This window comes from Salminus brasiliensis, chromosome 1 (genome assembly GCF_030463535.1).
Source record: "Salminus brasiliensis chromosome 1, fSalBra1.hap2, whole genome shotgun sequence".
NCBI lineage: Eukaryota > Metazoa > Chordata > Actinopteri > Characiformes > Bryconidae > Salminus > Salminus brasiliensis.
The window spans coordinates 63,250,536-63,278,000 of NC_132878.1; the positions used below are offsets into that span (position 1 = coordinate 63,250,536).

Here is a 27,465-nt window from a genome sequence, read left to right on the forward strand (position 1 = left end):
ATGAACAGCTGAACATTACAATCACTACATTCTGAATACAGTCTACTACATACATACATCCTATCCAGATGTTCTCTCACTCTTCTTTCTCTGTACTGCACTTTATTGATCTGATAGTGTCTCAGAACAACCTGTACTACCGTCTCAACCAGTGACTCCTCTGTTCTCCATATTTATATCTATTTAATCCAGTCTGCACTGTTCTTTACTGCTGCACTTAGCACTTTACTTTAAATATACAACTCTGCACATGTTAAGTTTACAGGTGTTTCTGTGCGCATTTGTCACTGTGTGTGTGTGTGTGTGTGTGTGTGTGTAGGTTGGGTGTGTTTGTTACTTCTGTAATGTCAGTTATTGTGCACTGTGAGCTACTGTAACCAAAAACAAATTCCCTGTATGTGTAAACATACTTGGCCAATAAAGTCCGATTCTGATTCTGATACTAGTTCTATTATTATTTTTATCTGTAATTTTATCACTATATTTATTTTCTATGTATTATTATATTTTATAATCATTTATAATAGATGGCAGAAATACTACTACTACTACTGATAATAATAATACTTATTATTATTATTATCTTGCATTTATTTGCATTTTCATATATGTAAGTGTTATATAGTTTGATATTATCACAGTTTTACTGGCAGTCATTAATACGGAACATTGTATATATCTTTTGTTTGAGAGTTCACTTCAGTCAGTAAATCCTTATACTTATTGATTGGTGTACTCTTTATGACTGAGTAAGAAAAATATATTTTAGTGGGAAACTGAACAAAAGAAAATGTTTTTATCATATTTATTACACACTTTTCTGTCTTACCTCATGTATTAGAAGTCCTGGATCTAACCTTTTCTCGCTATTGTGTACAGGTGTTTAGCTGATGTTCGCAGTGGTCTTGGCAGTTTGGAGTGTGATGTGTTCAGGTGATAGCGTTGATGTGGTCTAGTGGTGTTGGTGGTGGTGAAGGTTGGGGGTCTGTGTGTGGCTGCTATGGTCAGCTCTTTCTTCTTTCTCATTTTTAGTGTGATGGACTCCTCTAGTGGTCATGGATTGTACTGTATGGCCTCCGCAGCATGCTGGTCGGACAGTGAGACCTGCCTTCTTACCCAAACAACAAGCAACCGAGCAAGAACCTTGGACTTTAGACTGACCCCGTCAGGGAATAGGTTGTAACTGATGATTACTCATGAAAAAGTCCAGGTTTAATTGCTATGGACTAAATTAAAAGGTTTAGTTACTTTTCATTAGTTTATTAGCTTCTCAAAATCTTATTAAAAGTTTCAGATTGCAGATGACGGGGCTTTTTCTATATCAGCCTAGCTAGGAATTCTCTTGTTTTAGTAAATGTATGTGTTTGTGTGTGTAGTGTTGCAGGCCTTCCACATTTTCAAACCATAACTAACAGCCTCACTGTGGTCTGATTTCTCTTGTGTTTACATTCATCATGGATATGAATGTTATGTTATTCAATCATTTCTTTGAATCTGTCTTTATCCATTTCTGAAATCAACACAGGGTCAAAATGATACATACACATATTTTTATTATTCAGTTACTGGTGCTGAAAGTGTCTTTTTCTTGCCAAGGCCTCATAGGTTGGTAGGTCAGCTGGTTGGTTCTCTGCAAAGAAGAAGGGCTACCTCAGAATTATTTAACATAACCTCTCCAAACCATCTGCAGGATGGTAGAAACTTAGGTGCAATTGGGTGTTTCAACAACACAATGACCCCAAACACACACCTGAGGTGGTTGTAGAACAGATGAAGCAGGCTAACATTCAGCTTTTGGTCTGACCTTTCTAAAGTTCTGACTTCAACCCCATTTAAAATATGTGGACTGTGCTTAAAAGCTGGGTCTTTTTCAGGAAACTGTTGCATTACTACTAATTCTACCAAAAAAATAATTCTGCTTGTTAATGACTACCAAAAGAATCTAGTCAAGGTACTTTTCACCAAATATTAGATGTACTGTATGTATAATTGTGACCCTGTGTTGATTTAGTAAACCAAAAATATTAATCTGTACACCACATTCCTCTTTAGTTTGATGATAGATGTATATTGTACACTTATTCTACCCCAGAATAAGAACAGTTCAAAGAAATAATTGAAAGCCTACAATTGCCATGTCTTGAGTGTGCCTACTGTATATCTACAGTCCTCCTGGGACAAGAGTTGTCCAGGGTTGTCTAGAATTTTAAAATATGTATTTGGGAGAGACACAGCCAACACACAGGCTGTGAAATTAACACGAGTAATGAGACACATTCTACAACCTTGTAGTCCTCGCATGCACATGAAAAGTGAGGACTACAAGCATACCAATTTACTCTGTATAGTTCTACCCTGAAACAAAACACCCCATATAGTTTGTCCCCTAACAAAGCAAGATTTGATCAAGTGGGAGGCACTTCATATACATCAGCTTTCCTTCAGTAAACCAGGACAAAATACAGCAGATCTGAACCCGTTACACTGTACACCTGACTCGGACAATGTAATTCAATACTGTGCACAAGTTCATTTTCTCAAACAGGTCTCAATGCATATAAACCTGTGGTGAGAGTGTGGGAATTGATTGATACAGCTCTAAGTGTGAGGTTCTCTGCAGTCAGATGTAGTTTGTAGTTTGTGTTTGTATACTGGCATATTTGCAATGTCCTGTTTTACATATTTGTACCAGTAACAGTCAAATCCCACTTCATCTGTACTGCTGTCATTTAAAAATGCCCAATGTTTTTAACTTGCTTATTGCAATAATCCATACCATTAACCCTTCATCTCTAAAAGCCATTAAAAAAAATCTAAATAGAAATATGTACAAGCACAACTGTACTTTAGTACTGTACTTCAGGAATAGTTTGTTTATTGTTTATTGATTATGAATTAAAAGAAAAGAAACATGTTTTATTCCCCCATATTCTCTGAGTCAGTCTCTTTTAAATAAAAATGGGTCTTCAGTGATTTTATAGTCAAGGCAGAATACATTTAGAACCCTGCCTGGTTATAAGGATTCCTTAGATACATGAAAAACCTCTTTTAGATGGTTCTATATAGCATCAAAAAGTAATCTTCTGAGTCCAAGAACCCCTTTCAGTAGAATATAAAACCAGTATGTACTTTCATTTATTGATTTTATGAAAGCATTCATTCAAATTCACACCAGTGTAAAATGATGCTGCCCACAACTGCACGAATTTGTCTTTGTGCAAGGTCTGGTACTACTGCTTAATCACCACAGGGTCTTAGGAGCTGGATAGAACAAAGGGGGAGCACTCCCCCCTCCCACTATTCAAATAGGTCTGTGTGCTCTACAAAGAAAACAGCAACTCATATGAAGTTGGAACTAATACATGCAACACAGTAAAATACATTATTTATGGTGATGAAGTGGCAAATGCATTTTGTACAGTTGTGATTTTGAAAGTTCCCTCAACTTTGCCAGCTAGCTGCAGACAGTATACATGCACGCTCCTAAAATAAAATGTAATTCTTATTGGCCTTGGGAGTTGTAAGTAAGTTTTTAACTTAGTCTTGAGTTCATTAACACGTTGATTTGCTCTGGATCTTTCCCACCTGGCAGGTGATACACAGTGGGGTAGGTGAATTGGCCATGCTAATTTGCCAAAGTGTGTGTGCAGTACCCTGCGATAGTTTTGTCCAGGGGGTATTATTGTCTTGTGCTCAATGCTTCTGGGTAGGCTCCAGACCCACCGCGACCCTGACCGAGAAGAGGTGGATACACAACACATTTTTTGGTTTACTATGTGTCAATGTGGTCTGTATTGGTTATTACTGTAATCACTGATTTCTAGCAGAGCTAACAAAGGGGTTGTGATTCTGATAAAGCTCCTGAGTCATTGCATTTACAGAGCCGCACTTCTTCGTTGCTGTTGGGAAGTGTTATGCATTCAAATCCAGTAAGCCTTGTGCACCCCAGCGTGCCAGTCATTATTTCAGCCACAAAACATCTCTCTCAGATTACTTACTAGTGCAGTGATTCCCAGCAATCTACTAAAGACCTGGTGGACTGGATCCTGATTAAGACGAGAGTAAGAGGAGAGTAGGGTGGAGGGTGGGAGGTGACTTGACTCCAGTACGGGGACAAACAGAAGAAGAGCTTACAAAAGGACATTATGTGTAACTTTGCATGACAGTGTTTCCAGAGAGAGAGAGAGAGAGAGAGAGAGAGAGAGAGAGAGAGAGAGAGAGATACCCTGATTGAAGAGACGCTGCTTGAAGTCTGCTCTGAGAGAGTTAGTTAGGTGACATAATGGGTGTTTTATTTCTCCTCATGTACTTGATCTTGTTTATGGCCCGTGTTAAGGGGGCTGATGTGGACCCCACGCTCCCTTTCTCTGACTACCTGGACCCAGGCAGCAGCATCTTGCTCCGGTGGGGATTCGATCTGGTGAAGGACTCCATCATGTTCGAGCTGAGTGTGAAGACCACTGGCTGGGTTGGCTTTGGTTTCAGCCCCAATGGAGGAATGGCAGGAGCTGACGTTGTTATTGGAGGAGTCGGACCCAACGGCATATATTTTACAGTAAAGAAATGATCTTTAAACAGATACATACATCTGACTATCAAAGAAAATGAATTAATATGTTTTTTTTTTTACATAACATAATGGTAGCACTTCATTTTGATGACGTTCACCTTGCATTTAATGAGCAGCTACAAACTACTGGATGCAAGTGAATATGGTGTTAAAAATGTAGTAGTTTCATCCAATAGTTTCTTAACAATTTGAACTTGTGCAGATTCTCTAAATCTATTGGGGTTGTCAAAATAAGTGTGAACCAAATAAGACCAAAACCATAAACATGTGTTGTTTTATTTTTTAAGATGATTTCTCTCGATTCTTTGGCAAAACCCAGATGAAATTGGTAACAATTTCATGTATATTTACATTTACAGCATTTAAAAGATGCTCTTATGCAGAGCGACTTACAAAAGTGCTTCACTGTTTACTCAAGAATAACCTCACTACAGCACTGTGCAAAAGCCAGAGAACAGCCTTCATTTAAATAGCTGTCAAAACAGCCTTTAATGGCAAATTCTATATAGAAACATCTCTCAAAGAGCCATTTGATAAATGCATTAATGGTCATTTATTAGAAATGCATTAATGGTCCTCCGGTTTGCCATCATTTCTTTTAGAGTTATTCTCTATGATGCGAAATGAATAATGATGTAGTTCTTTATTCTATTCAATTAAATTCAATTGCTTATAGTCATTATAGTCATTATATATGAGGATGTACAGTACAATAAAACACTGTTAGGCTACGTCTCCTGTGCAGAATAGGTAGCACATGTTTCAAACCTGCAAGAACAGTAGACATATACCTGAGAGAATCCTTTTTAGTTGTTAATAGAAGACTTTTCACTCGGATTGTGCTGCACACATTCAGTTTAAACTGTGGAAGTTACAATACCTTTACTAGGGTTAGGGTTCAGGCTGTTCTGTATGGCTATAAATAATATGTGCAGGTTTACAAATATGATGTGTATTGGTAGGTACAGTCACATTACAACTGGCCAATGGCATGCAAACCCATGTATACAGATAGAGATGTGCAGCTAAAGAAAAGCACAATTTGAATATACAGTATTTGAGGATTGCAGATGTCTCTGACTGAGTGATGTGTGTTTTGTTAAGGACAGGCATGCAGTGGCAAACTTCCTGCCCCTTCTGGATGAGCAGCAGGACTACAAACTGCTCTCTCTGACAGAAGCTGACGGAAAAACTGTGATGAAGTTTGAGCGGTCTATTAGTGCCTGTGATGAAGATGACTACTCAATCACTGTGAGCACACTGAAGCTTTCATTTAGAATACATGTTATGTCTATTTGTCACTTTCAAAGCCAACAAAGAAGACTGTATTGTGGAAGTAAAGGACAAAAGTAGGAATTTAAGCCCTGTTGGGCTTGTTGGTGTCGTCTTTCAGGTGCTTTTCACTCCTGCAGAATGGTCCTATACAGCAGGAGACCTCCTGTTTTTCACCTAGTCTCTGCAGGGATTGCCAGTGGTGCAGTGGAGCAGCTCATTATTGTACATGCATTTTATTACTGTACTTTCCCCTTATATTTAATACTCAGATCACTAGATAGATAGGTTGACCTGAGTGTGACCTTTAAATGTGTATTGGACCACACGCAGGCAACAAATACATGTATGGAACCTTTCCACATATGTAAGAAATCTGAACAAATTATGTTTTATTATTATTATTATTATTATTATTATTATTATTATTATTTTTATATAAGTAGTATCAGAAAGAGTTACACTTGGCTAACAATGGCCAACACCGAGGAGAACTCAAGCAACTATATTCAGTGGCATGCAAAAGTTTGGACACCCAAATATTCACCATTTGTCAAAATTTCTGTTACAGTGATAGCTGTAATTTCATAATGATGAAATTAAAGTTAAAGAAGTCATCTTTTAAGTCTGCTAAATCTTCCTGCTAAATCTTCCTGAAGGTCTTTTGCCATTCTGGCAATTCTTAGAGCAATTCTCAGTTTTCTTGGTCTTCCAGACCTCAACTTGACCTTCACTTTAATTAGAAAACACGTTGCTATCTTCATAAAGCCTTCTTCTGCTTTGTGGACATCAGTTGTTTTAATTTTCAGAGTGCTAGGCAGCTGCTTAGAGGAGATTGCTGTTGATAGTTGGGACAAGGCTTATAAAGTCTAGAAATTTGTATCAGCTGGCCTTTCCTTATAAAGACTGTAAACAGGCCATAGCTAACGAACAGGCCAAGGTAATTACATTGTGAGACCTTAAAGAAAGTTAGTCCTAATCTCATGGGGTGCCAAAACTTGCATGTTGTTAAATTTGCTTTAAAACATGAAGACAAACGGCTTTTGTCTTTACCTTTATGCCTTTCAGTTCACCTTAAACTTACTTACCATGAATTTTGACCTGTTCTTCTCCTAGCTATAGAACTGCATGTGACACACATGGTACACACATTGGTAGAGCATGCAGTTTGTTACCACATACATAAAAAGCAAAGCTGAAACAGAGTAAAATAAGAATTACAAAAGATTCATCTGCCTTATGGTGGCACTGAAAAGGATTCTACTCATGCTGCATCGGAGTTTCCCTCACTGAGATGAAAGTCTAGCTGAGAGTGAAGTGAGATCAGGTAGAGAGTAAAGACACTGAATTCTGAAGCTGATGATCAGTGGTCTGGAGACCTCCAATCAGGGCCTTAAGGAAAATCAGCAAGTCATGTGATGTATAAGGTTTGGACATTGGGAGTGTCTAATTTGCTGTCACTCCTGTTTCTTAATGCCTAGGTTCTCTTTAAAGATGGAAGGTGTTTGGAGTGGCATTCCAATCTGAGCTCTTCCACTGATGTGTCTGACATTAACTGGACTTAATGTTCAGATACAAATCATGCCTTCCATGCATTATGTGACTCTGCAAAGCAGGCCAACATTTAAAGAATGATTTTTACATTTCATTTAACACAAGAGAAGTGTGGTGCATTATACATCACGAAAAATTGTACTTTTCACTTTGAAATAGCCACAGACACTTTGTGTGCATTTACATACACATGCAGTCTCTGTACTTTGGCAGAGGTTACAGCAGGTCACACTTTGGGAAAAGATGAACCCCCTTAAATGGTCAGGTTTACCAAGCAACATAGATTTGTGGCTTGGTTTAGTGTTTAAGCTATCAATGATTGACAGACTCATACGTATTGAGTATTTATGACACCTGAGACTTGGGAACGCCTTGACTTTTGATCCTTTCTGCATTATTAGATAAAAAGCCTTATCTATGTGTTGTGAAGTTTTCAGCTGTGGTAATCAAATATGTGGTATAGATGTGCTGTCTTTCTTAAGTCCATTTAAATACATATGTTTACATATATTATGAGTTTAATGATAATCCCATTCAAATTAGCCACGAAAATCCCATGATAATTAGCCGTTAAAAATGTAGCAAATGTACTGCACATCATCTAATTGTTTGCTAGTATTTCCCTGACTTAAGCTTCAGTCATTCTTTTGGGTGGAAGGGTCTTCACTTTTATAAGTACATAACTTATATAGTACTTTGATTGCATTTAGAAATGGAATAATAGTCAATTTGACTTTTTGACAAGATTTGACAAAAAAGCTCAAATGTCAAAGTCGAAGTAAAAAGTTCCACCACAAATTGTTAAATGGATTGAGGTCTGGGATTTGACTCAGCCACTCTGGTCTCCTTACTGTTCTCAAACCATTTCTGTGTAGCTTTCACTGTATCTTCTTCCAAGTCGTTCTCTTGCAGACTGACTTGTCCTCCAGGATTACCCTGTATTCTGCTGCTTCCATTTTAACCTCTACCTTCACAAGTAGAGTCTCATCAGCTCTCATTAGCTCTCCTAAGCTTTTAACTCCTTCAGAAAAGTTAGTAGGTGTCTTGGTGGCCTCACTCACTAGTCTCCTTCCTGCATGGTCACTTTATGAGGACGGATTGCTCTAAGCAGATTTACACCACCAGATTTAATGTGCCACATCCCCTGACTTATACTCTTCAAGAACCTTGTCTCTGAGTTGCATGGAGTGTCCGTTTTTCTTCATGGTGTATTTGTAGACAGGAATACTGATTTACCAGTGACAGAACTCTTTTGAGAATATGAGCACCAATACCTCTGTTTAATTTGGCCATTCCCTTATTTTACAGTATATATTTAATTTAATTTACCTAATAGAAGACTGTTTTTACTTTCACATTATTTTTTTTGTAAATTTTTGTTATGAAAATCTAAATGAGTCAAATCTCTCCTGCTCTCTTGTAAGGAAGTGCCAGTTAAGCTGATTTACGCCTATGGTAAGACGGATAACATCAGCTACCACGCGAGCCAGCGAGGCACTAAGGAAGTGAATCTGCTGAAGTTCATGCCTAAGGCCAGGCTGCCGGACAGCAGTTACTTTGACCTGACCATGACCAATGTAAGACTGATTTATCCTTACACATCTGACCCTTTACCCTTTTTGTTTAGTTTCCTTCTACCATCATTATCATTTCAGATAAATCATCACACTCATTCTGACTGCAGCTCTTTAAGTCTTGCCTGGATGTATGTCACCCAGTGCAATTTAACCCTTTCGCAAGTGAGTTCTTGCTGTCTGCGATGGTCCGTACAGAGTGAGTCCCTTTGGTATGAGCAGAGTGGGAGTTGTCAGATTAATCTTCCTGTGGGATTTGTTAATATTATAGCAGATCTTTTGCTTAAAAATATAAAAAAAACTTGCTGTGCACTTCTTTCCCCATTCAATCTATATTCCGCCTTAAAACAGTGCCGCAGTTACATCCAGAAAGCTTTAGCTGCTGCACCATTTAAGATGGAACAGAAAGGTTTGCAAGTGCAGCCGTGTTTGTTCACAGTGGCATAAATGGCTGAATTTGATGTTTTAAATGTTATACTAACGTTATGTGACGAGCTGCACTCACGAGGCTGGAGTTATTCTCCAGCTTTTTGCGGGAATGTTCCGTTCCTCCTTAAATGTAACAACATATGTACAGCAGCATCAGTCATACAGTATCTTGTTGATGGTACAGTAGTACAGTAGTAGTAGTCTAACACAGTATTTTGTTATTAGATCCAAGGTCTACTGTCTACTAACAGGTGTGTTTATAATAGACAGGTGTCTGTTAGACAGAAATGTTTGGCCTATTGTATTTTCCTTGTATTTTCCTCCACTGGTTCGGCCAGTTACCTGATACTAAGAAACATAGTGGAAAATCACCAAGAGCAAATGCTGAAGTGTGTTTGAATTCACCATAAGAGGAAAAAAAACATATACACAGAACTTACTTTCAAAATATTACTTTATCTGCATTTAAGGATGCATTGTTTTCAGAAGGACTGCAGGAAATGCCTCAATGTGCTTTATTCTAATACTAGAAGTACAGTAGAAGTACAGTAGAGACAAAAACAAGCTTTAAACTGATCATTTGAGTAGAGACTATGATTTAAAGGATGTCTCGTAAGAGGACGAATAATGTTATAATGCTTTTACAGTAATCTCATAATGAGTAATATCAGGAATTACGAGGGAAACAAGGGAAAAGAACAGAGTCATTGTTCTACAGTTAAAAGTCTCAGCATGGAGACAAAAAAGAGAAAAACTAAAGAGCAGCTTTAGAGGAGAAGGAAAAAGCTTCGTCACTTTCAGTGGGCAGACATTTATTTGACACAATAGAACAACTGTGAGGTTATTCATTGTCAAGCAATGTTAAAGAGTGAAACTTGACAAAAATGGAGATACAAGGTTATTGTGTGAAAGCGACAACATGCTTGAATGACAGTAAAAAAAAAAAGTGTTAAACACACTCAGGTATATCACTGCTGCCCAATAAAAAAACATGTATCTCTGTATCTCTCCATGGTTTGAACCCTGTAGCTGCTATGTACACTGTTTAAATAATTCTGGATGAATGGACCAATAGAAATGCTCTAAATGACTTGGAGGGGGGGGGGGGGCATTTTGGAGATGCACGTTTTTCATTGGCCAGCGACTGTCTAACACTGAACTACTAGCTACTGAACACAAGCAGATCACGTTTTCTGCTGTGATGTAACACAGAGCGCCACTACGTGGACAAAAGTACTGGGACACACCCTTGATCATTCAGTGTATGTTCTGAAATCAGGGTGTTATCCTCCTTTTTTTACTGTAACTGTCTCTACTGAAGGTGACACGCTATAGGTTCAGCTTCGGTCACTGAAGTCTCTTCTTTATGCTTCTGTTTCAGTTTACTGTACCAGCTGAAAACACTTACTACCACTGCAAGGTTATGAACATCCCCCTCCTTGATCAGAAATACCACATCTATCGGGTAAGAAGCTGCACTTATAAAATACAGCTGCATTTCAACTAGCTCACAGCGTGTCTACAGAAGTGAGGTTCCTGTGGAGCTTTTGGAGACATCAAACTGAAGCTATTCCAAAAGTCTGTTGTGCTTTTTGTTTACAGATAGAGCCACTGATAGAGAATGTGGACCTGGTGCATCATCTCCTGCTGTACCGCTGTCCACAGACTGTGACCTCACCCACAGAGGAGGCATGCTACACAGGGGAAGCCCAAACTCAGTGTTTCCAGACTGTGGCTGCATGGGGGGTGGGAGGAGGGGTGAGTGAAACTCAGCTTTTTATGGTTGGACTTCAAGCCTCAGATCTCAGGCACAGCAACACAGGGGGGCAAAAAAGGGGGCAAAGGGGCAGCCCTCCCACTTTTTTCTAAACCATAATTTGAAACATTTAGGATATTCGCACAGTAGAAACAGCTACTATTTTCTACTCTCTAATTGGTCAGATGACTACATCAAGCACCACCCTCGTTGTTGGTTTGCTAAAATGTCTGGGTGGGTAAACATGAATTGACCATGCAAAGCAATAACGTTTGTTCATCGTGAGAGCCTTCCTAGAAAACAGTTCAGACCAGCATCACTGGTCCCTAGCAAACACCAGCATGTGTTGTGTTTTAAATACTGGTGTGCAGGTCAACCACAATCAGACCAGCATTAATCAGCTTAGATCAGCATAGAATTCATGTTTTTAGGAGGGTGCTGAATAGTTACGTACTGGTGCTGTCCAAGTATAGCATTATTTTTACTCTATCAAATCAAGACGTCACAGCATTATATCAAACTGGATTCTGAATCCTGGGTTTTGTTAAATGTAGACTGAGAAAGGGCTGGGATGTTTGACTCATTGAGATGGCCTTGTTACTTTTAATATGTTTAGCAATATTTAGCATTCAACAGCCATGACACTTACAGCCATTAATTAAATGCCTTACAAAAGCACGCTACATCACTAACTAACAGCAGTAGCGGCTATATTGAAGCCTGAATTAGCTGCTTTAGCTGCAGTAAAACAAAATAAAAGCTTATTTCAGACACCACACTATTTTTGACTGAACTTCTAATTCACTGTTTTTTTTTCTTCCTCACATCATCAGGCCTTTGAGCTTCCTGAGGTTGCTGGGATTCCTGTAGGCGGCGATGATGGGAAAATCCTCTACAGGCTTGAGGTGCACTATAATAACCAAGATAAAACTCCAGGTAATGTCTTGGTGGAATTGTGGTAGGCCGGCCACTGCTGGGAAGACTCACCATTTTTCCAAGTGTTTTCCTTTTCCTCCATTTGTGGATGATAGCTTATACTTTTGCTAGTTCCAATAGCTTTAGCAATGGCTTATAGAAACCTCTCACTACACAGTCAGTACTAGAACCAATGTGCATGCTGTTTAACTGTCACTAATGTAAGTTTGCAGACCTTTACATAGTTTTATACAAAATGAACGAGATCATGCCTATTTTGATGTGTGCGTATGTGTGTGTGAATGCAGGTCGTGTAGATAACTCAGGCTTGCGGTTTTATTACACCAGTCAGCTGCGGCAGTATGATGCCGCTGTTCTCATGACAGGACTAGCAGTGGCTCCGGGTTATGTAATCCCACCCAACGCCACTGACTTCCTCTCTTATGGCTTATGTGACACTAGCCATATTCCACAGGTAACCCTAACCTAACACTAACCTGACATTATACAATTATTATATTGTTATTAAATTAAATTACTATTAAAAACTATTAAATTGTTAAATAATAGTGTTCAAGCTTAGTACTACACTTACTTTTTATATGACATCAGTTCAGTACACAAGAGTGTAAGAGTAACAGGGATGAAACAGTAATTCTAATCATTAATAACTTCCAGTTTTGAGGAGCAGATGAACAAAGCGTGATGGGTTTGTTCAGTGTATTTGTTCACCATGTCACAGAGAAAATCAGCTAAGACCCCAAGATCTTAGTATTGGCATGACTTCAGTAGTAGTAGATTTCCGCTCAAGCATCAGAATTAGGTTAATTAAGCTTTGGCTTATGCTGAATTGTCACTAAACTGACGTACAGCTCTCCTGAGAGGTTGCGAGGGAGCCTGCTGGCTAAGTCTGTGTTTTTCTCTTCAGGTCATATCTGACTCGAAACCTGACCTGCAGGTATTCTCAGTCATCTTGCACACACATCTGGCAGGGAGGAAAGTGAGAGTGGGCCATTTCAGGTAAAATCAAAGTTATTATAATCAGAGTTATTATAGGTTATTATAGGTTTATAGCTGTTATAATACACATTTATTTTGTAGTAAATTATAGCTGTACATAAAATAACCGTAGTAAATAGATTTGCTAGACCCAGCGGATTATCACTTTCTGAAACTTTCTGAAACTTCTTAATTAAAAAAAAATCATTTTGCCCAGGGTGCCTAAACCTTTGCATAAGACCATATACTAAATCAATGATGATACTACTACAAAGAGCACATATATGGCAGATAAAAGTGACTCAAGAGGGTATGCAGAATGTTAGGAGTACCAGCAACTGGCTTCTGAAAGCCTGTTAGTCAGCTGTGTGATTAGCCTTATTTAGAAGAGAATTGAGTAGCCCTTGGGAAAATAAGGGAAGAGATGTGGAAACATGAGAGCAGGGACCCGAGAGTTACCCGAAACCAGCCAACACGAACAGCTTTAAGTACAGAAACCTGAGGACATTGTTCAGAGGGCTTGTCTGAAAATTCCCATTCTCCAGGTGAGTTCTGGGACACTTGAGACGTCAAAAGACCGAACAAAGCCAAAAGCAGACAGAGGCAGCTTTTATTCAGCTTATTGTGATCATGTCTTTTTCGTGCTATCTGCTCTTCTCTTGTTCAGGGATGGAGAACAGATTGATTTTCTGGCTATGGATGAACATTACAACTTTGAATTTCAGCAAGCGGTGAACCTGGGAAGAACGAAGACTGTTCAGCTGGTTGGTGTCCCACTGGAATAAATCTCAGCTGTACCCTCACCCTTTAAATTCAGAGTAATTCACACAGGCGGACGTAGATAAAAGTTAACTACAGGTTCATTACTAATGCTATGTAAAGGCTTATCTCGGACAACTGTCAATTCAAGTCAAGTCAGATTTATTTGTATAGCGATTTTTACAACTGTTGTCATCACAAAGCAGCTTTACATAATCAGTAATTAATAAAAGACAGAAACAAAAAGAAGAAATAATGTAAGAAACACTGTGTGTTTCTCAGTGTTTTTCTATTTGGTATGTAGAAAAAACTAAACTGTAAAAACCACCGGTTTTGAATTCAGTTTTGTACGTATATCCACACATATCCACCCTGCCCCGCCCACTCATACTGAAGTTATAAGGAGTGTTTCAGCCCTGACATTTGAATTAGACTCAACACAGGGTAGCCAATCAGAACAGAGATCGTTTATTTGAGTCATACAAACAGCCTGTTTTGACTCTAGGGGATGGAGACAGGATGGTCATGTGAAAAACACTAGCACTGTTTCTGATACATAAACCCAGAGAAATGTCATTACTGGACCTCAAATAAAGTCAAATAATTTCTCACAATTTAGAATAATCAATAATAGAATACATAGAAACATATTTTTTTAAAGACTGCAGAGTGACCAAATGCTTGTATGTTATTTAACTCATGTTTTTCATGTTTTTCTCTCACAGGGTGACAAGCTCCTGGTGGAATGCACATACGACACTGAGAACCGAACAACACCCACTTTGGTTGGTCAATATAGATCTAAAGACAGCTTTAAACAGATTCAGTAAAAACCATGAATGAATCCTATCTGTTATCATTCACAAAAACATAAGATGTCTTTATTCTCTACCAACAGGGGGGGCTCTCCACTGCCAATGAGATGTGTCTGGCCTTCCTTTTCTATTACCCAGCAGTGAGCCTGAGCAGCTGTGTTAGTTTCCCAGACCCACAGGCCCTCAGTCGTGAGATGGGTGCAGCTAATGAAGTGTAACGCTATTTAAGGAATATTTCAGCATGTTACATCCTAGCCTCTGTCTAGTGCAGCATGCAGTTTGTTACCACCGACAATTACAGTAGAAGACATTGGGCGGACACTTCCCTGTGCTCAGAAAGCATCCGCCCAATGTCTTCTACTGTAAGTGCGTTTATAGCCAATGCTTTACAGCCTCATGTAAGTCCATGGTAACTAACTGTATGCTGCAGATGTTTAGGAGTAAGGACTGCAGCTGTATTAGCAACATGAGCACTCTCCTAAGCAGCTAATCCAAGTGTATTTCCTTACTTTGCAGAGAGTGGTACAAAATGATGTTGTTAAAGCACTGGGATGAAAAGGCAATCAGAGAGTATCAGCAAACACTGAACAGGATTCAGCAGTACCTGATAGTTGGAAACATAGCGGTAAGTTCAGGGGACGGGAAGAATTCACCTACCCGAGGAGATTCCTGGTGGCTTTTTGACATTCAACATCATGAGTGCATGACCTACATTTGCAATCTGTCCAGCAGTGCCCTTTAGCAGATTCTCCTCTATGAAATAAGCGCCTGACATAAAATGCAGAGGTTTGCACCAGGAATATCTTTACTGAGGGGTAAACAGTAAGGTCTACACATAGTCCTCCATTAAAATGCACACATCCATGGTGCAAATGAAGGGCAGGGGTCAAAACCCAACAGTGTTGGGCTGTGTATTGGCAAGAAGCTGGTGGGATGATAGATATAATGATAGAGGGGTATGATTCAATGCACTGCACTTTTAAAAATAACATTTTATGAAAACTGCCATAGTAAAAAAACAAACATACAAAAAAATACTACAACAGTGCTATCATGCAGTCAAGGTTTAAACACAACACAGAATGAACCACCAATACCACCAATCTTTACATATAAACTTTTAAATTAAAAATAAATTGCTCCAAAATGAATGTTTGAGAATCAGTACTGTATTGCTAAATGTAATATCGCAACACTTTGATAAATCAATATTTTCTTACACCTCTACTGACTACACAGGGTCTTGGATTTGAAACTTTTGAAATATACAGCCCACACTCTGTGTACACTCAAAATAAAGGTTCTTCAGATGGTTCTTTGAAAGGATTTTAAAGGAAGACCCTATTAGACCATTTTTAAAGAACCTTTACTTGATATTTAGGTTCTTCACACTCACATCACTATTACAAAGATGCTTAGCAAGCTCATCCTCCTTCTCCGTCTAACTAAACCTGTGTATTTCCCACTGTAGAGAGAGTATGAGCACAACATTCTGTCACTCAGTTTTCAACACATTCACCCACATCAGTAATTTCCCAAAAATGAGTTACTGCAAACAGCAGCTAAAGAACGATGGCTTTTCAGGCCTGTCTATGTTAGCAAAGTCCAGCATAGCCATCAGAGAGCTTTCATACATGCTGAATGTCCAATAACAGGTTTAATAGCATTCTCTCCCCCTCCCCAGAACAACGTGTCGTACCACACAGGGCTGATTCCTGAGCTCAGAGCTGCTCCATCTGTCAGCTGCAATGATAAAAACAGCTCTGACATCACGAGTCCTGCTGTGGGTTTAGTGCTGCTCCTCTGGCTCACAGCATCGCTGGCTCTGTCATAACACTCTTCACAACCACTGCAAGAGAGGAAACCCAGCCACGAGACCAGTGATCGTCCAGTGAATCCTTGATTAGTCCTACCCCTACACTCAGCCTGCAGTAGTGCTGTGAAGGACTGGATTAAGTGACCATGGCTGGTTGCGTGATGTGGCTTTAAGTTACTTCCAGTTTGGTTCATAATTCATTATTTTTTTGTAAGAGATGATGAAGACTAAAGTTACACTGATTTTACACTCATTTCCACTGTCAAATATTTCTCAGATCACTGACAAGAATATTAAAATTAAAAAGAAAATCCCTGTCTTGCTGTTTGTGTTGTCTTGTTGTCTCTGTCTGAGATTAGAGGTCACAGCCAGAGCTTGAGTGTCCTCAGGTACGGCGATCAGACATGCCAACAGCCCGTCCACGCTGAGGGGTCCTCAGAGGGCCTTCATACACGAGCTCTGCAGAACCGCATATGAACAAAGATTCGGTTGGGCGTGTGAATCGGTTCACTATACAATACGTTCACTAGAAAATACTTAGTGCACTACACTGTAGGACACCGTGATTTAGGACACAGCCCGTGTTTGTAAAACTCGCATAAACTCGCATCTGCGCACTCTGGCTCATCTCCAGCCCGGAAATGGCTCATCTGAGTTAGCTACTTTAAGGCGCCTGGGCGCTCCTGTGGGTGTGAGGAGCTCTCCCCGCTGTCGGCGTGGTCAAGCCCTGCAGTCAATCCGGTCCAAAGGAGACATGGCGCTCAGCTCCGCTCCTCCGCCCAACTTCTCCTGGGTAGAGGCTGAGAAGCTGGCCGGCCTGGCCCGGCCGTCCAGTCCAGCGCATTATCGCTTTTTGCTCCAGAACGGAGTCCAGCATCTCGTGTGCCTGTGTGAGTCTAAACCCCCGTGTTACGAGTCCTGTCCGGCGCTGAGCCTCCATCATATACCCATAGTGGACTTCACTCCTCCTAGTCTGGCTCAGATCCAGAGCTTTCTGTCCATCGTTGAAGACTCCAGTACTAAAGGAGAGGTAAGGAGGAAACACCGGGCCGCTGCAGTACAGCGGAGTTCAGGGAGCCGGTAGAGCTGTGTAGTCTGCAGGTGTCTCAGACCGAGCTTAAAGGACTGAAGTGCAGTCCGGCTCACTGCTCAGGTCCAGTGCATCAGCCCGTGTGTCTCTGGTGTCTGAAGCTTGCTGGTTTTTGTACTGTAGCTATGTGGCTAATGTAGCTAGCTAGCTAACATAAGTAATAGTAAGGAATACAAATTTATTACTTATTTATTTAAAGTTTTAAACATTACTTAAGTGCTTTTTGACTGAGTAATTAAATTATTAACAATTCAATAATGTAAAAAAATATATAAATGGAAAATAGCATGTTTTGAAAGAGCAGCACAGCTCTTAACCTTTAACCCTGTTATTGGAATATGCGTGGCATGAAGTGGCAGAGAGCAGTCCTGGCCTTGCCCTATTTGGGTGGGTGGGATGGCCCTCTATGTCCCCCTGTGTCTAGACGGCTTACTCAATAAAAGCAGGATTTCTACCAGGTTTGTACCATTGGTTTTCTCTCATTTTGCTTTCCTGACTTTACAGGGTGTTGGTGTTCACTGTATGCATGGGCATGGCAGGACAGGGTCCATGCTGGCCTGTTACCTGGTCAAAACCAAGAACATCTCCGGAGCAGAGGCAATAAAAGAGATCCGGAAACGTCGACCAGGGTCAATAGAGACAAAGGACCAAGAGCTAGCAGTGATAAAGTTTCAACAATACCTCCATGAAGCGGCGACAAACAAGGTTTAGGTGACTATTTTAAGCGGTTTATATAAATATCTATCTTCTATCTTCCCAGTGGCTGGATTAGGACAAAGCAAACCTGGCCTGAAGTTGGGAAACACTGTCCTAATGCATGCTTATTCAAACAAGCACAGTCAAGCAGTACCAGCTTTTAGAGACGCACACCCATATTACATTGGGGCCACACCTGAAAGCAAGGAAGGCTGTGTTTGTATAGGATGTCTTGGTATTCCTGTTCAAATGTACCTCTGCACATCAGTCGCTGTAAGCCACTGGCATTTCTGTCAGAGCTGAAGCGCTGTGTAGGTGTGGTTTCTGTTGGGGCTGAATGAGAGGAAATACAAAGCTTTCATGTTCTATCGGTTTGTCATGTCATTCTTCAATACAGCTGCATAAAATCTGAAGGGGATTTGAGGGTTTGAAGAAATGTGCTGCTTCTGATTTTAACCTATGGGTCCCAGAACTATAAAAATAAGTTGGACAAACCATACAAATACTGTACGCTTTAAACCGCAAGTTTAACAGGACATTTCACTCAAACATGATTCAGCCTCTTCCGCTAGAGCATAACATTACCATATTAACCTTTAACCCTTCAACAGGGTCCAGTGTTTTCTTCACCTGCATGTTACGTGGAGCTTTTTATGCCAGATGTTTTTTATATATATATATATATATATATATATATATATATAAAAACTATATACACACACGTATAGTTGTCTACAGAAAACATTAGAGCAGTTTCTACTTACATGCAGAATTTAACATTTCCATTAATTGTACATCATTGATTTTGTGGTCCTCATCTGCTGGTCCTACACTTTCCTGCAATTGATATTATCAATGGTATAGAGCTGCAGGTTATGAGTAAGGCTTGCAAGATATGTAAAAGTCTGTATACTTAACACCTCAATGCAAGAAAAAACACAGTAGTTTTGTAAAATCTGCATTTATTTATGATTTACAAAAGCCTAACATGTAACAACCATTAAAATGAATCAAATAAAGTCTTCTTTAACCTAAAATGGAAAACATGACTGTGTATACATGTCAGTTTACATTTTTGAAGCAGAAAAAAAGAGGATATTGACACTACGGCCTTAAGCATTGTTTTAAATGTACAAAGTTTGTGTAGTCTGAAAAATTATTTACACATACACCAGTAAGTCTAGACTGTCAATGGAGATGTACAACCACATCCTCAATGCAAATATAAATCTCCAATACTGTAGTCGAGGGGAATCTAGCTAAATTCAAATGGAACCTTCAAAAATCAGGGGTGATCTTTCAGAAAAAAAACAAAAACAAAAATAATGCTCATGTTTTCATGACTTTCACTTCCCACAGAGACGGTCCAGACTTTTATAAATAGAAAAGAATGCATTACTGTGTCAGAAGGTTCAAATAAATACCTGCTAAGCAAAAGCGAGGCGTTCGTGTCTTAGTTCCTTTTTACCTCTTTACTCAAACCACTTTTTTTTTTTTTTTTTTTTTTTAAACATATGCTACTGTCAAACTGGTCATTACTACATCAGCTGGTCAGCGTCTCACTCAACTATGCAAACGTCCATTCAGTTCAATCCAGTCTGTTTAGTAATAATACAAAACTTAAAATTGGGAAAATAGAAAACTCTGAATATTATAAAACTGAAACTTTTGCTCCTCTAGGAATGAGAAAAATGTGCCAGCAGTCAAAATAAAGATTCTAAAGCCAGAGGAAGACCAACATCTGCAGGTCATGCTGACGAGGTTGCGCGAACTCCGCCCAATGAATACAAATGTGTTTACGTAGACACACCAGAGGTGACAAAAGTCCGACAGTGTAAGTGAACATACATAAGTAAACCAGCAGCTCTATGTTTGGAGTGGACGCGCACGTTTCCCCAAGAGCTACAGGTCCATAATCTAGTGTGACCAACTTCATGTTGTACATATCTCTACTGGGAGACGCAAACAGAGGACACAGGTCTGTTCTAAATCAGCACTCGTTTGCAGAAGGTTAATAAATGTGTGGAAGTATGCAGACAGAGCATAAAACATCACCATAAAAATGTCCCACATTACTGAGTGATATTTAAAAAATAAAAATAAAACGTGAAGAGAACGTGTCATTTTTCAGAATAACATATCACAAACAAAAATATTCAAATTTATCATTAATATAATTAAAACATTTTTACAGTGCTTTATTATAATATATCTTTGATACTTTAGAGGGAAATTATGCAGTACTGTCGCTCTTATTGCAACGGTGCTTCTAAATTATACTTCCTGGTCCAGTTATTCAATATAAATCAAAAGGAATTTGGAAAAACATTGGGAAGCTCCGCCCAGATCTCTCTTTCTCTCACTTTTTTTTTTTCCTTTTCTTTCCAGTGCTGGGTCAGGGATTGGAGTTCAGTCCGTCTAAGGCCATTGGCTACTATTTTGTGTTCAGTTCGTTCTCCAGCTCCATTAACTTCCGAGAGGCCTTCACTTTGTTTGAAACTTCCTTTCCCTGTGAGAAGAGTCTCTGGCGCTCCTTGAATGTGAGGTTCTCAGGCGCTCCACCTATGGAATTCTCCTGCTCTTGACCACTGAAACAAGACAAATGCTTTCATCAACCAAGCTGAAATGTTTCACCTGTCTGTGAAAATGGGACGCAACAGGTTCAGGCGCTTCCGGAAGCAGCACCTTCAGCATTCGTGGAATAGATGAAGCTAACGGGCTGTGTTTGAGGAGGTTACTCTAGAAATCTAGAGAGCTTCAGTCTTAAACCCCACTCAGTTCACGCAAAGCTACTCACCCTTTTGTCCATTTCTCTCGTGGGTCCTTGTAAACTTCTCCTGATCCTACAACTCCTGTTGTTGTGTTTCCAGTGTATGAATTAAATCCTGTTTTGTTTTGGGCAGATGGTGAGAAATAGAACATACAGTGAATTTCACAGCAAATCTGACTTTGTCTCGAGCGAATGGCAATTCCAACACTTTAATGCGTTACAGAGCTGCTGGGTTCAAGTTGGTAAAGGATGTGGTTTGGCTGGGAGGGTGGGATTTTTTTTGGTACTGTATTTTACTGTAGATACCCTGAATATTCATTCATAGGGAAAACACAAATGATAAAATCACATAAGTCGTCATGCCTAAATAAAATCAACTTGAATAACATCACCCCAGACAATCTTAACCTTAACCCAGCAACTTCTGGTTCAACATCTCAACATTGAGCTTCATTTACCACAGACCAAAAAGCTGAACGGCTAGAAGCTCACTGGGTTAGTCTTGAAGCATTCCAAAGCACATCTGAAGCAGGGTCTGTGGCTCAGTAGGCTAAGGTGGAGGTCAAACAGCCAGTGTGCATGACACTGTTACAGCAACAAGCAACTTTGGGGTGGTGGCGGTGGTTTCTAGATACAGAAGCTCACCTAGAAGTAGACTAAAAAGCTTACTAGTGCAGGAAGAGGGAGTCTGGCGTTTCTCTGACATTCCTTCTGTTGCTCTGGTGTTATTCTAGTGCTTGTGAAGTGCAAGCGTAAACGAGACTCGACACTGCTGGCCTTTGCAGTGACCTCCACCTCTGACCTGCAGCAGGAATCATCTAGTAGGCTCACGTGTCCGTGTGTGTCTGTCTGTCAGGGTGAAGGAACCACGTGGTTCTGCTCCTACAACCTGGGAACTAAACCTCATTCCATACGGCGGTTGTGGTTTCGGCACAACCCCAATCCAAATGCATGTTTGAATTTCTTGGATAATGAAATGAACTGGGGAATGGAGTGGGGGTGAGGGGTGCAGACACAAACACATTGACTTGTGTGAACCGAAAAAGCCATTCCGCTGGCAGAGGACCAGGACTTTCCAGCTAGCAAGCTTGGATAAAACTGGGCTTGGCCTTCTCAAGAAGGCGTTGCTAAAGTTAAAACCACAAATTGAGAAACCACTGCAACAAAACAGTGCAAGCAGAAAAGGCCCTTTCAAGTTTAGAATTAAAGCTGGTCATAAATATATATACTGTGTATTATTTAGTACTAAATGAATAAATAAACAGAGCTACGGGAGGCTCCATTTGTATTTAAGGGCCATGGGTAATGTTTTTCCTTTTGATATGCCATACAAATAGACATGCAGCCCAGAAAGCTCTTTAGCTCAGTGGCCCTGGCTCCACCAGCGGAGGGAGATGGACCTCCATGGAGAGAGGAGGTGATTAGGACCCGCCTCAGTGGGGTTACCTGAAGCTTCAGTGAAGGGGCTGAGAGGTAGGGTGTGCAAAAAAAAGCCAATGACAACACTATACACACACACGCACACATACATTATATATATATATATATATATATATATATATATATATATATATATATATATATATATATATATATATATATATATACACACATACATACATACATACATACACACACACACACACACACACACACACACACACACACACACACACACCAAAAAAGACAGCCAGACAGTGTAGAAAAGAGCAGGACAGCAGGCTGCAGCACATTTGTAGCCATGTGGCTGGACACCAAAGAAATGTAGAAACTAGAGAAATTTGTCTGTGGTAGTGAAATGCACCCTTTCATGGCTAGCACATTACACCAATTTGGCTGCAGCAGCAGCCCGTTAACGGCTAGTAAAAATGTGTTTTGAGATCAATGAGTTTTCCGTTCTTCCACTAAATAGAGTTTGAAATGATCTGTGGTAATCTAGTTTGCTACAGATGTAGCCAGACATTGGCTAAAAAAATGGCAAAGGTTTCCTTTAATACTTGAAAACCATTTCGATGTGTCCATACCAGGTTTCAGCAGTGCTGCAGAAAAAGAAGAATGAGTACACTGAAAATGGGAGACTGAGAGCAGAACAAAACGCAGGCAGTAAACAGCAATGGATACACGGCCAGATCAGACATATCAACAGTCTGAGCAGGGAGGGATGCTGCCAGCGGGACTGGTTTAATATACTGAGGTGGGAAAGCAAGGTTAGTGAATTGTCCCTCGATTAGAACAAATGCAACTGAAAATCATAGCAGGCCTCATTAACAGTTAAGATGCGGGGAGTAGCTAGCTGTGTGCAGGTTACATGCAAGGTCAGATACACTGGGCATCTTTGTTAGACTGGGTTGCATTACAGGCTTTTTTTGTGCACGACTGTTTAAACACCTGTGGAAATGTTCTGGTCTAAATGTAAATTCTAAATACAAATATTGACCTGAGGTGAAATATACAACTATGAATATATGATCTATAATTATGGAAAATGAAGTTAAATACAAGGTTATAGATAAACTGAACTTGGACAATTCTACCAATTAATAAAACAAATAGCATAAAAAAATACATAAATAAATAAATAAATAAAAAAAGAACCTGGGAATTTCGTGACCAACATTTCAGCGAGGCTGGATTTATATTGTAACCCATGGGGCTTTTTAAAAAGACAAGAACAACAAAAAAATATCAACCCTGTAATTTAAATTCAGATGCCTCTTTAAACAGCCATGCACAAAAAAGTGTGTGCCTCATGTGACAGATCTTTTCCCCTTTGCCAGTGACAAGAAGCCAGTGTCTCGTTCCCTGAGCTGATACTGGACGAGCGAGTGAGCGAGCGAGCGTCTGCGGAGGCCTGAGCCTACCCCAAAGCAAACCACACACAGATGGGACGGCCGGCGAAACCAACAGTACTCGGACTGAATTTGGAGCGCACAGCGAATCACGGGCTCTAATCGATTGCTTTTTACACCGTCAGGATGATTGGAGGAAGAGGAATTGGTGGATGTGGGGAAGACAGAGGAAATCTGGACAGGTGAACGATAAAACAAAAACAAATCTGATTGACAAAAAGAGGGAAGATAACAGTGACGGGAGACAAGGAAGGACGAATCACGAAGGTGACTTCAGTAAAAGCCCTACGGCGTTTATACAGAGAGAGGAGGAAAAAAATGGAGAGAATTGTCTCTCACTGGGGAAATGGAAACAGAAAAACAAACAACCCAAAAAACACTTAAATGAAACCAAACAGGAATGAAAAAAATGAGGCAAAACTGAGGAGCGGGGCAGACAGGGGGCCTCCTCTCTCTCCTCGGCGTCTCTACCTTTTGGGGCGGTTGATGGAATGAAGCTGGGTTTGGCGGGAGGGGGAGGGGCTTGCCCTGCCTTGGGTGCGGTACTGTTGGCATTGGCCGCCGGAGGCAGCTGGAATGAGCCGGACAGAAAGATGCCGTCTGATAGCGGACGGGGCTTGCGCGCGGCTGGAGGAGGCGGCTGGGGCTTTGGGGCGGCCGGCAAGTCGCCATATGACTTCCGGGTGGCCGAGAGCTTAACCTGACCTGCTAAGCCTGCGTCCTCCTCCTCCTCGTCATTGTACGAGACAAACTTGGCAGTGTACAAGGTGTCGGGGGAGACGACCTGGGTTTTGAGGTAGGAGGTGTTTCTCTGAGGCGGGGTCGGAGGAGGGTTGCTGCTGTTGGTGATGCTGCTGTTGTTGTTGTTAGTGGCGGGGGCGGGTGCGGGAGGGGGGGGCTGGTAGTCCCGGGGCAGAGGAGGTCTGTACAGACCAGGCTCATCAGGCGTCAGCAGCTTGCGCTCGGCCTCGTCGTGCTGCCGGCGCCGCTCCGCCTCCAGGCGGGTGTAGTATTCCTCCTCCTGTCTCCTCTGAGGGGGGAATAGAGGGAGAGCCAGTTAGAGCTGCTTTAGACGAGCGTCTGCGTGCTCCTCTACCTGCGGTGAGGTCCTGATACCTGTTCAAGTGTTATGGCTACTACTGGGATCACTACTGGGAGCAGATTTATAGACTATTTTTTTTTAAAAGATGGTTTTAACTCAATGAAGCGCTCCTGTGAGGTAAAACTGTCATGTACCGATGTGGTACAGTAACACTGCAGCCTAACAATTATTAAATAATTTAGGCATCATCTTTTATTTAGAGCTGGTCTGTATTTTTCTAGTTGCTAGTGAGGAACCCTTAAAGTTGTAGAGCTGCTATTACTGATGTCCCAATAGGCTACAGTGACAATGCAGTCATAAAAGTACTAATTTATAGACCGGTAAACATGGGTGTCTTACTATAAAGCATGCTTCATGGAGAACATCTTCCATCTTTTACCTGATTACTGAACTTCTGCATAGAAGGTAATCGGTCACATGCTTTTAGAGGCACGCTAAAGCGTCCTACACTATTTCATAATCAGACTCTATCCTTTTGGGTCCACTAGGTGTCGCCAGAGCGACAAGAAAAGACAGTGCACAGACACCTGGGGCTGATTCTAACTGGCGTGGGAAGATGTTTAAGACGTCCTAGGTCTGGCTGGCATTTGGTGTTTTTTCAGTGGAATGGCTGTTCTGGTCTCTGTACATGGATCCCCAGAGTTATTGTGTGGTGGGGATGTCACTGATGAGAGAGAATGGTGTGTGGGGGGGGCTGGAATGGCCTCCACAAACCAGGCTGGGACATTCCCAACTGCGGTCCCAAGCAAATGTCAAGTGGAATGACAATGGCTTTCCAACAAATGTTGGACTCTGTATAAAACCTGACAAATGATTCACATGCTTTTTTTTTGAGGGGTGGGAGAGGGTACATCACAAACACAGAAGAGGGAGCACTGTGAAGACATGCAATTGGACATCACAACTGGGCTTTAAATTTCCAGTGGTCTGAAGATGACGCACAGACACAATAAACGCTGAACTGAATGGCCAACACACACTGGGACAATGTTCTGACTGAGCACTTGTGATGAGTGATGTAAATTCAGACCACTGGTAATTCAATGGCCCCGTGAAACATTTCATAAGCAACTGAGACTGGGAATATGCAACACATGGGTGTTACACAGCCTTAAATTAACCTTCTGCAGAGCTAGCAACACACATCTAGATTCTAAACCTTTAACAGGCCTGCGTAACTGGCTCACTAATGAAACCCTATCTCGATTTAAATAGCACGTGGACGGTTCTCCGCAGCCCTGGGTGCCCAGTCACAACCACTTACAGATTCTGGAGGAATTGTCCATATGGAACGCAGTTGAAACCTCGAAAAAGGTCAGTGTTAACACAAACACACAAAGCCAAACACTCCAGGCCTAGGGAAAACATGAAACGTGACCGATCCTTTGGGGCTGAAGGGTCTGTCCATATGAAAGTCACTAGTGCGTATGGGTCCCTGGGGTAAACTACAATTAGCTTGGCATATACCAACACATCCACTTCAATTATAGGCCCGAGAAATTAACACGTACAAATATTATGACCTGAACGTTTACGCTGTCAAGGGCCTCTATAGGATATAAGTGGAACAATTATATAGAAAAAAAAAACATTTACCTCCCACATGGAACTAAAGTAAATGTTAAAGTGCAATAGTTATAGTCTGTTCAAGTATGTAGCCTGCCCACTACAAAAAGAACTAAGTAAGGGAAATCTCTCTGAATACCCATTCCACTCCTTTATTATGGAGGAAAAAAAGAAGATTCATTTCCTTTCCTTTACTCTAAAATGCCTCTGTTACAAAGCACAGTTTGTTACCAACAAAATCTAGAGTGTATAACCGCTCAACAGGGGTGCTGGCCGCTCCTGTGCCAGTCAGCCTGGTGTACCTTCTCCTCGGCTTCTCGCCTAGCCCGTTCCTCTTCTCTCCAGCGTCTCTCCTCCTCCTGCTTGGCCCGTTCCTCAGCTTCACGCTTACGGATCTCCTCAAGCTGCTGCTTCCGCCGCCGCTCCTCGTCCTGCAGCTGAGGAGGTGCGTGCACACACACACACACAGAAGAGAAACATTAGAAACCCAGAGCTCAGTGATGCTGCCTCAGCCTCCAGTTCCACGCTGAAGCAGAACCAGGTCTAAATGACACTTATTTGACACTGTTGTTGTACTTTTAAGTAATCAGGTTTAACACAATAGTGAGATTTTAAAGGACAGAGATGGGAAAATTATATGCGTTATATGGACAAAAGTATTGGGACACCTGCTCAGCCAGCATTAAAACAGGGTTTATACTCATTTTGTTGAAGTAACTGTCTCTACTGTCCATGGAGGGCTTTTTACTAGATCTTGGAGCATTGCTGTGATGTGACTGCATTTAGCAACAATAGCATTAGTGAGGTCAGGATGTTGGATGATCACCACCCTACCTTATCCTAAAAATATTGGATGGAGCACCATCATTCCAGAGACTCTTGGTGAAATAAAGAGATTCTGATTCTGACTCCACAGCTCAATGCATATTTTTT

General features: G+C 40.8%; 3 protein-coding genes across 23 annotated transcripts in view; 2 read left to right on the forward strand and 1 right to left on the reverse strand.

Moving 5' to 3' along the window:
- Positions 1 to 4,282: 4,282 nt before the first annotated feature.
- Positions 4,283 to 16,477, forward strand: moxd1l (monooxygenase, DBH-like 1, like). Its single transcript, XM_072686141.1, has 13 exons — positions 4,283 to 4,555; positions 5,675 to 5,821; positions 8,821 to 8,973; positions 10,781 to 10,864; positions 11,002 to 11,157; positions 11,989 to 12,091; positions 12,379 to 12,545; positions 12,999 to 13,090; positions 13,737 to 13,833; positions 14,554 to 14,613; positions 14,727 to 14,857; positions 15,160 to 15,268; positions 16,328 to 16,477. Exons 1-13 carry the CDS (start codon positions 4,283 to 4,285, stop codon positions 16,475 to 16,477), a joined length of 1,722 nt encoding a protein of 573 aa, XP_072542242.1.
- Positions 16,478 to 17,063: 586 nt separating this feature from the next.
- Positions 17,064 to 19,259, forward strand: dusp23a (dual specificity phosphatase 23a). Its single transcript, XM_072686151.1, has 2 exons — positions 17,064 to 17,489; positions 18,054 to 19,259. Exons 1-2 carry the CDS (start codon positions 17,214 to 17,216, stop codon positions 18,258 to 18,260), a joined length of 483 nt encoding a protein of 160 aa, XP_072542252.1. The 5' UTR covers positions 17,064 to 17,213; the 3' UTR covers positions 18,261 to 19,259.
- afdna (afadin, adherens junction formation factor a) overlaps positions 19,191 to 27,465 on the reverse strand; it is a 110,080-nt gene continuing 101,805 nt past the window's right edge. For 10 of the 21 annotated variants that reach the window (XM_072685997.1, XM_072685989.1, XM_072685958.1 and 7 more), the window contains 4 exons: positions 26,835 to 26,969; positions 24,336 to 24,894; positions 21,043 to 21,130; positions 19,191 to 20,833 (listed from right to left, as the gene is read on the reverse strand). In XM_072685997.1, coding sequence (XP_072542098.1) covers positions 20,680 to 20,833; positions 21,043 to 21,130; positions 24,336 to 24,894; positions 26,835 to 26,969 — 936 coding nt within the window. In that variant the 3' untranslated portion in view covers positions 19,191 to 20,679. The remainder of the gene's footprint in view (positions 20,834 to 21,042; positions 21,131 to 24,335; positions 24,895 to 26,834; positions 26,970 to 27,465) is intronic. The other 11 variants (XM_072686079.1, XM_072686063.1, XM_072686056.1 and 8 more) reach the window with 3 other exon arrangements.